The sequence below is a fragment of the Morus notabilis genome, unplaced genomic scaffold (genome assembly GCF_000414095.1).
Source record: "Morus notabilis unplaced genomic scaffold, ASM41409v2 Scaffold595, whole genome shotgun sequence".
Classification (NCBI taxonomy): Eukaryota; Viridiplantae; Streptophyta; class Magnoliopsida; order Rosales; family Moraceae; genus Morus; species Morus notabilis.
In genome coordinates this window covers 117447-128498 of record NW_010359270.1, presented here as the reverse complement: position 1 = coordinate 128498, position 11052 = coordinate 117447, and the positions used below count along the sequence as shown (strand labels likewise).

Below are 11052 nucleotides of genomic sequence, written 5' to 3'. Positions count from 1 at the left end.
TATCAAATTTCTCTGGCAATTGCAAGTGAAAAATATCACAATTAGGAGTATCACTTTCTTGCACACATCACATTATATATATCATATGTACAATTTTCAACTCCAACATCACCAATATTCTTAAATACCCTTCTGGTATTGTGTAATTCTTTTTTTTTTTTTTTTTTTCCCCTTTGGTTTTTTTTTATTTTTTTTTTTTTTTTTTTTTTTTTTTTTACCAGCATCAGATTACATAGAAATTAAATCAGCATATAAAAGCAATATTCTATGATGATTTTATCCTACGACATATTTTTCCTCGACACTCAATAACTTCTATGCTCAGCCTCAATAAGCAAATATCTAACATAAAATAAACGGCATAGAAGGTCAAGATGAATTCCAGATATCACATTTATCATAATCAAGCCTAGAACATCTCATGGTAATTCACTTTTAGTCTTTTAGATAAGAGAAAAAATTAAAAAAAATAAAGGTCAAAACAACTGAAGAGTGCTATCTGATATTCTAAAACAAAAATATAAAACATAAACTATAATTTTTTTTTTCAAAATCTAGAAGTACTTGACTCTATCCATTGTTATAAGCCAAGTTTTTGTTGTCAACTATTATTCATGATTTGCTTATACATGAGTCTCAGGGTAGCTTAAAGCATGCCCAAACCAGAAGAAGCCTCAAAAACTGCATTGTAAGTTTGACCCAACACATTTCAGTACAGTGAGGATATATTTATACCAATTCTATCCCAGATCTTAGGCCCTATCTCTGATCCTGAACCAACCATTATTCCACCTTACTAAGGCTTTCCTCCAGGCAGTTTGCGGCGAAAACGATACTAATTCTACAACAGGCTTTGACAATTATACAGTGTCGATCGCGGATGCCCTCCTCTTGAAGACGGCGAGTTTGTATTCGCTGTAAAAGGACTTTGCTGAAGCACAATGCCAGAGCCACCGCCCCCATTCCACCTGACAGGACTTGCGTTGTTCGCTCGCCTGGAGGATGGGGAAGCATGAAAACCGGTGTTTTGCAGCACCAAAGGTGAGTGATGATCAGGAACGATGGATTGGTGATCCTGATCTGACTGACAAGTACCATAGAAAGGAGTTGCATACTTTGGGTCATTATTATAACCCGGAATCACAATCCCCGCCGATGAAGCTACATGGCCCTCCCACCCAAATCCACCTCCCGAGTATTTCGCAACTTCATGACCAGCCAAATCAGCTTCATTTTCAGAGGCGTCATCTATGGTGATGATCTCTTTGGTAGGGTAATTGGCTGCTGCCGGAGAAAGTACATTCTGGTGATGGTGGGGGGGGGCAGGAATGGTTAAAGGACCTCCAATTGGCGATCTGTGCCTAGACTTTTTTGCCGTGGCATTGTTGTTGTGATCTGCTGTGAACTCACAAAGCTCCATAGGCGTTACGAAACCACCACAGCCCCCACCGCGCGTGTGCTGATTAGGATATGAACTCAGCACTCCCTGACAAAACACCTGTGATGATGGCCTCGGAAACGGAGTACTTGTCCTTGTATCTACAACACACTGCCTCTCTGCATCATAATGTGTATTACCATCTTGGCCTAAATTTACTGAACCTTGCTGGAAGTTAGGATGGAATGAATGGTGGTAGACTTGGTTCTGAGAGACCCCGGAAAATGGAGGGAACTGTGAAGTTATTAGATGGTTGAATTGGCCGGGTTGTGGCTGGGACTGCCCATGTGGCATGGATTCATCTTGATCTCTATTCACAACCATCAAATTCTTGCCCATCAACCTCAGTACGGAATTGGAAGAAGACGGGCTGACCGAGTCACCGCGGCCAGAAAATTTCACTCCAGCACTATCCCCAGAGCCCCTCGAAATATTCTCACTGGCAGGGGACTTAATCGTGACAGGAAGAACCACTTTTTCAGGTCTTGGAGAGAACATGTCTGGCGGCCTTGCTTCCGTATTTTTGGGCCTAATAGTGTTGAGATTGCAGCCAGTTTCCTTTTCCACAGGTGGCGAAACAACTGAAGATGAAGCCATTGCACGTCTCTTCAGTAGCGGTGATTCTTGATAGTTTAAGATGACACGCTGAGAAGCTCTCTCCTTCCTTTGGCAACAGCAAGGCTCATTATGATCACTTTTGATGAAGCCGAGAGGTAGCTTATTATTGCCTTTAAGTTTCTCTTTATCAAACACAAGTCTATCCGACGCCTGAGGTAGTAGTACAGCCGCATTTTCTATTGAAGAATCGACACTACCACCTGAGAGGCTCGACCTTATATTGTGATCTCGAACTGTGTGATCAGGTCCTACTACAGATGGTACTGATGGTTCAGAATTCTTGAGATCATATCTGTTGCCTGTGGAATTAGAGACAGTTGATGTAGCAGAAACAGGTGAATCCGACGAATCCCCATCAACGAAATCATGCTGATCCTGAGAAGATTGAACACGGCTTGTGGTTAATGACGAGTTCCCTTGAAAATCTTCTGACCCCATGTCCCTTGGACTTGGTAAGAACGACCCCGGTGGTCCTGGAATAGGTATTGGATCAACATCCGGAAAGGAGCTTCCTTGCCCAACTTCAGAATCCAATTCCTCCATGCCATTTCCCAATTGATCACCATAAAACATCTCTTGTCCACCAACAAAACCCGCTCCACTTGGACCCGTCAGTACTTCAACATCGCATAGAGGCCCCTTATATCGGAGAGGGCTGGAGTGAATCCGGGAATGATTATCAAGTTCAACAGAGTTGTGTGAACTCATAATATGATCCTCCGCAACAACTATTTTAGAAGATGGTTGAGGGACAATCTCATCCATGGAGTGTTGGAAATCTTCACAAACGCGTTCTCCATCATCATCATTTTTGTCCGAAACAGAAGAATGGATGTTATTGACCTCCTTATCCGCATAATATTGAGATAGTAACTGTGAACTCCCTGATACCATAGTTTCCTTTCTTCGAGAGATACCTAAGACTCCTATGTTCCGTCTCATTTCCAATCCATTGCTCCTGCAAAGAGAGGTTTCATCATTGACATCTTCTCTTCCATATCGACTTGCAGCAGCATTGTGATTGAAATCAAATGGTTCATGATCAGCCTCCGAATCCCACGGTAATACCTCGTCATCCATCACTGCTGTTAAATGGGACTGAGACCTTCTAAGGGGGGCTGATGAACAAATATCTTTTCTTGCTGAAGAAATCTTCATGGATTTTGATCTGGAGGCATGGCAGCTTCTGGAGGGTTTTGTACTAATGATAGTAGTAGGCTCCAAATTAGGGGGTTTTGGCATGTGATAATCATTCACAGAGGCTCTTTCTTTTCTCAATTGACGCGCATTTCGCTTCATTGGTGTAAGGGATCTCCTCTCAACAACATTGCCTCTAATCTTGGCCCCAGGTGCTTGCTCCTCCTCCTTGTGACTAGCCTGAGGCTCATCATAAAATATGTTTGAAACTGGATTACTACCTGATAAATCCGCATGCTCTTCCTCGCAATTTTTTGGGCCCGAAGTAGGACTGTGGCCACGTGATTGATCACTCTCAACCCTCGAGTTCTCAGTTGATACATGCCATTTGGGATATTGCACATGCTGGTGGCTAACTTTATTGTTCAACTTCTTTGCAAGACCAGTTCTTTTGGAGCACACCCACTGTCTTAAAGTTCCGGTATTAGAGGGATTATTAATATTTACCTGCTTCTGCGTGTTATACCGCTCCTTCTCGGAGCTCGCTTCAGCTCCATGTTTTTTCCCTTGAACCCCAGAAATCTGTTTTCCAAAACAATTTCATAACCATAAATGGCTTAATGAATGCTGGTATTAAATTTAACAAGTCTAGAACCAAAAAAAAAAGTTTGGAAAGTAGTATTTTTGCACTGTTTAAAGAAAAACTTATGACAACACATGGATTATAGATGACTACAAAATTATACTGCTATAAATATAATGCTTCTCTAGCTTGGAAAATATACTTGGGGTTCATTAACACATGCACTAAATAAAAGAAAAAATGGAACTGAGTCTAACATAAGTTTAACGTCTTATAACATAAAAAGCACTTGATTCTCTCTTCTTGTTTTTAATGGGTGGCCAAAATAAAAATAAAAAATAAAAAATAAAAAATAAAAACAATATATGGCATCAAATCAAAGGGGTATGAGAAAAAATAGCTGGAGAGGAATATGCTTAAATTTTGTAGTGATCTCCGCAGAAGAGTTAGAACTAATGGGTGGAGAACCTTTTTGTTTTTATATTGAAGCCAAACAAATGATGAAGAAAGAAAGTGAATGAGAAGCAAAAGAACAAAATCAAAGTTGAAAGCAAGAATAGATGGCGTACCTGAGAAGAATTACGAGCCTTTGATGAGAGTAATTTCTTGCTTTGAGCAAGCTTAACCTTAAAGTACTTGTTGAATTTCGATGCTCGGCGCTTTTTCTTTCTGGCTGAGAGGAACTTGCTTCCTTTGCCTCCTCCTTTGAAAGGTTTCCTGGGGCGAAGATGCTCTTCTATAACCTTTGAAACTGAAGGAGAATTGTCATTATCGGATTTTGATAGTATCCGAAGTTTGATCCCATGGGCATCGATGTAGACCGCGCCTACATGATCAGCAGTACTAATAGTACGGTGATGATCATGAGGAGGCGGTGCTGGTTGTTTTGATGCCTGATGATCTTCTTCCACCGGTGTCATCTCACTCTCTTCATAAAAAGGAAAGCTCGAAACCGCAGCCCAGTTCGAGCCATTCCTTCTATCAAGATCCTCCAATGTGCAACGCTTTGCCGTGACGTAGATATCCACCATCAGTCTTGTCTTCCTCGGCTTGATTCTATACCTCGTCAGTTTCGAGTCCAAGCTCCACTTGGGAGCTGACGACTCAGTAGAGAGGCACTGATCTATGTGAGCATTCAAGGTGGTGTTCGACGACGACGAGAAGGTCTTACAAACAGGGCAAATCTTGGAGGCCATTGTCTCGGATTGGTTGGTACAATTCGAAGCAATATCTTCCGCGGAGTTCCTATCAGAATTGGAACCGAATTTCACTATCAACCTGCACCTCTTGCCTGAGTTTCGGGGCGCGCTTTGAGTGCTACTCTTGTGTCCGGTGACGGCAACACGAGGTCCAGCGGGCTCGGGTTCAACTTGATCAACCGAGGCCGCTTCTAAAGAAGTACTAGTAGTAGTGGTGGTGGTATCAGTTTGAAGTGGTGAGCTAGTTGACCTGGTAATCACTACTGACTCTTCTATGATCTCTGATTGGTCATAAACACTTGTAGTAGTAGTAGTAGTAGTAGTAGTAGTTGAGGAAGGAAAGCAACTTTCCCCACTAGTCTTACATGAAGCGACTTTCTGAACTAGATGATCATGATCATAAACGGGACTTGTTATTGTGTGAACCGGAGCATCATGGTATTGCTGATCAGCTAACTTCTTGTTAGCGTTGTTGAGTTGATCATCATGAAAATGATTATCATCAGCATCCCCGTCATTAATAATGTTGGGTATGTTTTGATCATCATCATTATTATTATTATTATCAACCGTACGTGATGTGTTGTTGTAAATAAAGGCTTGATTCCTTACTGCATCAAGAGGCTGAAATGGTGGTAACACATCCTTCACGCCATGTTTCAGACAAAACTGCAGATTCTTCAGAGAGAAAGGCCAGTTTCTCTTGATATCTTTGCTTCGAGCAGTGAAAACATAATCTCTGCAACACAATTAATAACAATAACGATAATAAAAATGTTATTATGATCACTAGTTCAAACAAGAAACCATATATATTGAGCATCTTCAGCTATACATATATATATATATATATAATTGTAATAATTAAATTTAGAGACAATTGGGAAGGAAAAAATAAATAAATAAAAAAAGAAGGGTTGGCTAGAAAAGTCTTTTATTTCATGTTAGATGTTAGATATAACAATATAGCTCTAAACTCAAGGTCAAGGAAAGGAAAAAGGAATTTGTATATGGACCATGGGGGAATTAAATAAAAAAGGAAAAGACAGACATATATATATTATGAACAGTGAAGAAACAGCCAAGATATATGCCCCAAGTGAGAAAGAGATTTCTGATCATGATCTAGTGTACTGAGAAAATATCTCCTAGTACAGACTGCCACAACAATTATCACAATTCCCACCACATGATGATCTAGACATGAAATCACAGGCAACCTTTTGGGGACAAGAAGAAGAAGAATAGACAAAGAAACTGATGATTTAGCAATAAAAAATCTAAAACTTTGGACCTCATGGGGATTAATTAACAACATCAAGTGTGAACTATGACACCACAAGAAGAAGATGAGAGTCCCCCAAAAAAGGCTAAAATTGAGTGAGAGATCACAATCACAAGGTTCATGAGTTTAGGCCCCATATTAATTGTTGGTTTAGAGAGAAAGAGAGCAAGGAACAAAATAGCTAGAACAACAACACCACCACCACCACCACCACCACCACCATGGTCTAATTCTGGATCTGCAGCCACAACTAAGTTATTTTAGAAGAGGAGATTGAGAAGCAACAAAGTCAGAATATTTATTAATTTTGGGTTAAAATGGTTAAAAAAGGAAAAATTAGGAAACTAACATGAAATTATTGGAAAGAAGTAGTAGTACTTTGGAAAAACTTTGGAAAAACAAGGAATACCATTATATATATATATATATATAGAAGATAATTATTACCTGATGGAGAATTTGGGAAGAGGAGGAGGCAGATCTAGCTCATGGTTTTTGGTGTTACTAGTAGGATTGATGGTCAGATTTTGATGATCTGGTGATGTTGGTGGAGAGTTTTCAACGGATAACATCTGATGATGAAATGAACAATCTTCTCTTCTTGTGCTGCTGCTGTTTTCCCAACAGTAGTCACAAAAATTACCTGATAATGATAATGATCTGATGATGATGATCCGATTCTTCTTTTTCTTCTATTTCTGCTCCTCCGTCTTATCTTTAACTTAGACTTCAGCATATATATATATATATGTATATATATTGATGTATATATACACAAACAACAACAATCACACAGACTTTTTCTCACTCCCAATAAATTAGACAAGTGATTGAGAACCCCACAAGTACAGCTAGCTAGCGCACTAGCTCAAACAAGTCATGAGATGAAATATTGAAACCGCTTGAATCTTCTTCATCCATGGATGGGCCAAGCTATTTCCTGCAATAGAAAAAAGAAGAATAAGAAAGATGAAATTTTGAGAAACACCCAGAAGAATTAAGACTTCTCTGGAAATGAAAAGCGTTATTTTATGTGATGGGAATGAGTGGATTTAAAGCATCGATCGGCTAGTTGAATCTTGCATAAAACTCACACGGATCAAGCAAAGAACAAAATACCCACAAAGCTAAAAGCAATATTTGTTTGTGTTTATGGAGATTGAAGCTGAAATCATGATATTTTATGTGAGCAAACCCAGAAAAGAAGTGCTCAAGACAGAGACTTGAGGCAACAAAATCCACAACCAGAGACCACAAAAATCAAAATCTTATCTGGGATTTTTGAAAGAGAAAAGAACCCAAAGAAGAGATGCAAAAGAAATCACACATGGAGAGGACGACTGACGAGCAAATCATAAGAGATGCTGATAAGATGAAAAGATCCAAATCGAAACAAGAATACGGTGAGAGAGGAAAAAAAAAGCCCAAATCTTTTTGGTTATTGGTCGTGCAAGTGAACAGTCAAAGAGTAGTGATAGAGCAGAAGAATCTTTTGAACCCAGAAAAAAAAAAATTCAAACTTGATAGTGAAAAATAACAAGGAAGATCATGAAATCACACGAGAATAAACGAATTAGCTGAAAAATCAAAGAAAGAAGACGGAGAAGAAGGAGAAGAAGAAATGGGAAAGTTACCCTTATGAAAAAGAGCAGAGAAATTGTTGCTTGTTTTTATGGAAGAGAAAAGAAAAAAAAAAAAAAAAAAAAAAAAAAAAAAATTTTGTTGCAGAAGAAACAAACCTTTGAAGGGTGTTGAGTATGGAGTTGGAATTGGAATTGGAGATGGAAGAAAAAGAGGGCTTTGATTTTGAAGACTAAATAATAATAATAATAATAAAGAAAAAGAAGAAAGAGGAGGAAAAGTAATAATAAGAGACTATTATATATAATATATATATCTACTATGTATGTATAGTTGTAGTAATAAGAGGAGAGAAGAAATAAAGAGAGAGAGAGCAGCACCACCCACTCATACATCAAAAGGGCATCAGGTTCTCTTCACTCCAAAAAGTAAGTTACTACCATTAATAACCCTACTTAATAATTATAAAATACTTTAATTACCTTATGGCTCTCCTCAACTCTATCTCTATGATGATTATCTGTTAAATGAATGTTACGTTCGTTTATTTTACTAATTTAAATTTAAAATTTAAAATTTTTATAATAAAAATATTTTTAAAAATAATCACGTTTAATTTTTTATTATAATAATAAATTTTTACATAAAATTATATTTTAACTCTGAATTAAAAATTAAAATTAGGAAACTAAACAAACTTATTACGGATGTATGTATGCGTCAATACAAATAAACAAACAAACAAAAGTCTTTCTCACTCCTCATTAAGCTTCTAGAGAGAGAAAGAGAGAGACACAAACAAAACTAGTGTCTACTAGTTTCAAGGGAAAAAAAAAAAACAAAACTAGTGTCTAGTAGTCTAGTCTTTAGGCCGAGGTAGAATTAGGCGTGTCCGTGTGTATTTTTGTGCTTTTTTTTAAATATAATAGACGTGTATATAATTTAACGAAAATCTATTAAAATCACGTTAAAATGAGAGATTATGCAAAACAGATAAGGTTTGATGTAAATTAAATAATTAAACTAACAGATTTTTACTTTTTACGATAGAGATGTTTGTGGCCTTTTTTAATAGATATAATAATGTAAAAAGTAATATTTTTTAATTTAATTTTTGGAACAAAATTGTTCTACTCATTTCATACCCGCAGCTAAATTTAAATTGTATAATCAGATTCTCAAAATAAATGGAGAATCAGGGGAAAAAAATCTGAGAAATAAAAAATATAGAAATGAATAAAGCTGCCCTATCGTATACCTACCCTACGACGCCCTCAAAAAAAATAATAATAATAAATCTGGCATTAGTTTAATGCCTGATTTTTTTGATTTTATCAAATGGAGAGAGAGACTTTTGAGAGAGAGAGAGAGAGAGAGAGAAGAGAGAGAGAGAGAGAGAGAGAGAGAGAGAGGGGTGGTGAATAATAATAATAGTGAATGGTCATGGAGGCTTTTCCTCTAATGTCGGTTTTAGTCTTTTCTCTCTCTACCCACATGTTGCTCCACTACACGACAAAATCTTCCTATTCATAAACACTTATCACCATTCGCCCACTTTCCATATTCAAAACCCAAATGAACCCCAATTACCAAATACCAACCGAAACGTCTCAGTTTGATACTTTGTGTTATATTAAAATATAAATTTAGTATTTTTTAATATTTAAAAAAAATATTTTAATATTTTGAGACAATTTTTTTAAGACAAAATAAAATTCAAATATATAAAAATACTTTTAGAAAAATCTTAAACCTACAATTAAAATTTTTACTTTATATTTGGGACAGATGAAGTTTGGTATTTGGTGACAGGTTTAAGATTTTTAAAATGTTTTTTTTTTATATTTAATAATAAAGTTAATTTATTTTTTTCATATTTCAAAAAATTATCCGAGGTATCAAAAGAATATTTTCTAAAAAGTCGAAGTATCAGTATGAAATTATTAAAAAAAATTGTACTAAATTTATATTTCAATACGATGCACAGGATACTAAAATAAAATTTTTTGAATATAAATATAAATAGTGTACTAAATGTGTATATATCAATATATGTAATATACATAAGAAGTTAAAGGATTTTATAAGAAGAATTTTTTTAGATAGCAGCCGTCATTTTTCATTATCGACAGAGTAACCACATTGTATGTTTCTAAAATTTTAGATTCGATGTGAACAAATTTTTCTCCCTTTTTGTGCTACTATTTCTTTATAAGTGCCCTTCTCTTAAGGCTAGATCCAGTAACAGCGCTATGCTAGCTTTCGGATTCATGACTCTAGAAATGGAACTATGAGATGTGCAGGAGCTCTGATATATATATATATATATATCCCTATGCTTTTCAAGTTATATATATGGTGCTGTTCTCTTTTGAGGGAGTGCAGGCCAAGGTTATAGTTGATGGTAACTACGCGTGGACTCACACGCCGATGTAGGGTGTGTTGACTCCTCATTTCTCTGCAATTTCTAATCTCTTTGGTGGCATGGGTCAATTTGTCTTCTGTGGTTCTTCTCGTGTTGTTAGGGTTTTGTTTTCATTTTATAGTAGATGATGTGTTGAATAATAATGATGTTGTTTACGCCTTGTATGTTCTATGTTTTAGTTTTTTTTTTTTTTTTTTCAATACTGTATAAATAGAGGTGGTCTTCCCAACTTTTAAGTTTACTTGTGGTCTACCATATATGTGTCATGGTAGTGTTTTTGTCATGTTGGACTCATATTTATGTGGAGTTGGTGGTCATCTTAGTGCTACAAGTCACTTGTTCTCGATCGATCGAATGGCTCCATCAATTGTGGAGATCTTGTCAAAATTAGCTTTATGTGTGCTTGGTGTGCCAAGAAAATTTTCTGTTGTCATCTCCATATGTATGTCCTTCTTCCCGAATCTCATCAAATTTTACGAATAGATTTGATTTCAGTTAAGAGTTTTGTCTCGTATACCACGAGGTTAGTCATATTGATGTTTGTGTGTTTTATGTAATTGAATACAATTCCTCTTTTCTTTTTTCTTTTTTTCTTTTTTTTTAAAGTTACCATCTGATTTAAATATCACATTAAAAGATGCACAAAATTAACATAATCTAACATATCTCACGATTGAAAATAGTCTAATTGATAATATATTTTTTCATACCCTACCAAAACTTGATAGAAAAAAATACAATATGAGTATTGTGGAGTTTTGATTGTTAGTGTATGTTAGACAAATT

The 11052-nt window shown here is 36.4% G+C and overlaps 1 protein-coding gene across 1 annotated transcript; it reads right to left on the bottom strand.

The window, feature by feature from the left end:
• Positions 1-580: 580 nt before the first annotated feature.
• On the bottom strand, positions 581-8098 carry LOC21388748. The gene is made up of 4 exons (XM_010093942.2): positions 8000-8098; positions 6708-7200; positions 4346-5714; positions 581-3775 (listed from the first exon to the last, which is right to left on the bottom strand). Exons 2-4 carry the CDS (start codon positions 6830-6832, stop codon positions 842-844), a joined length of 4428 nt encoding a protein of 1475 aa, XP_010092244.1. The 5' UTR covers positions 6833-7200; positions 8000-8098; the 3' UTR covers positions 581-841.
• Positions 8099-11052: the final 2954 nt, after the last annotated feature.

Excerpts from the sequence above, each read along its gene's own strand:
- LOC21388748 (XM_010093942.2), bottom strand. The coding sequence starts at position 6,832 with ATGTTATCCGTTGAAAACTCTCCACCAACATCACCAGATCATCAAAAT. Across the intron at positions 5,715-6,707 it reads CTTCCCAAATTCTCCATCAG|AGATTATGTTTTCACTGCTC; the intron begins GTAATAATTATC and ends ATTGTGTTGCAG. Across the intron at positions 3,776-4,345 it reads AGGCTCGTAATTCTTCTCAG|ATTTCTGGGGTTCAAGGGAA; the intron begins GTACGCCATCTA and ends TTTGGAAAACAG.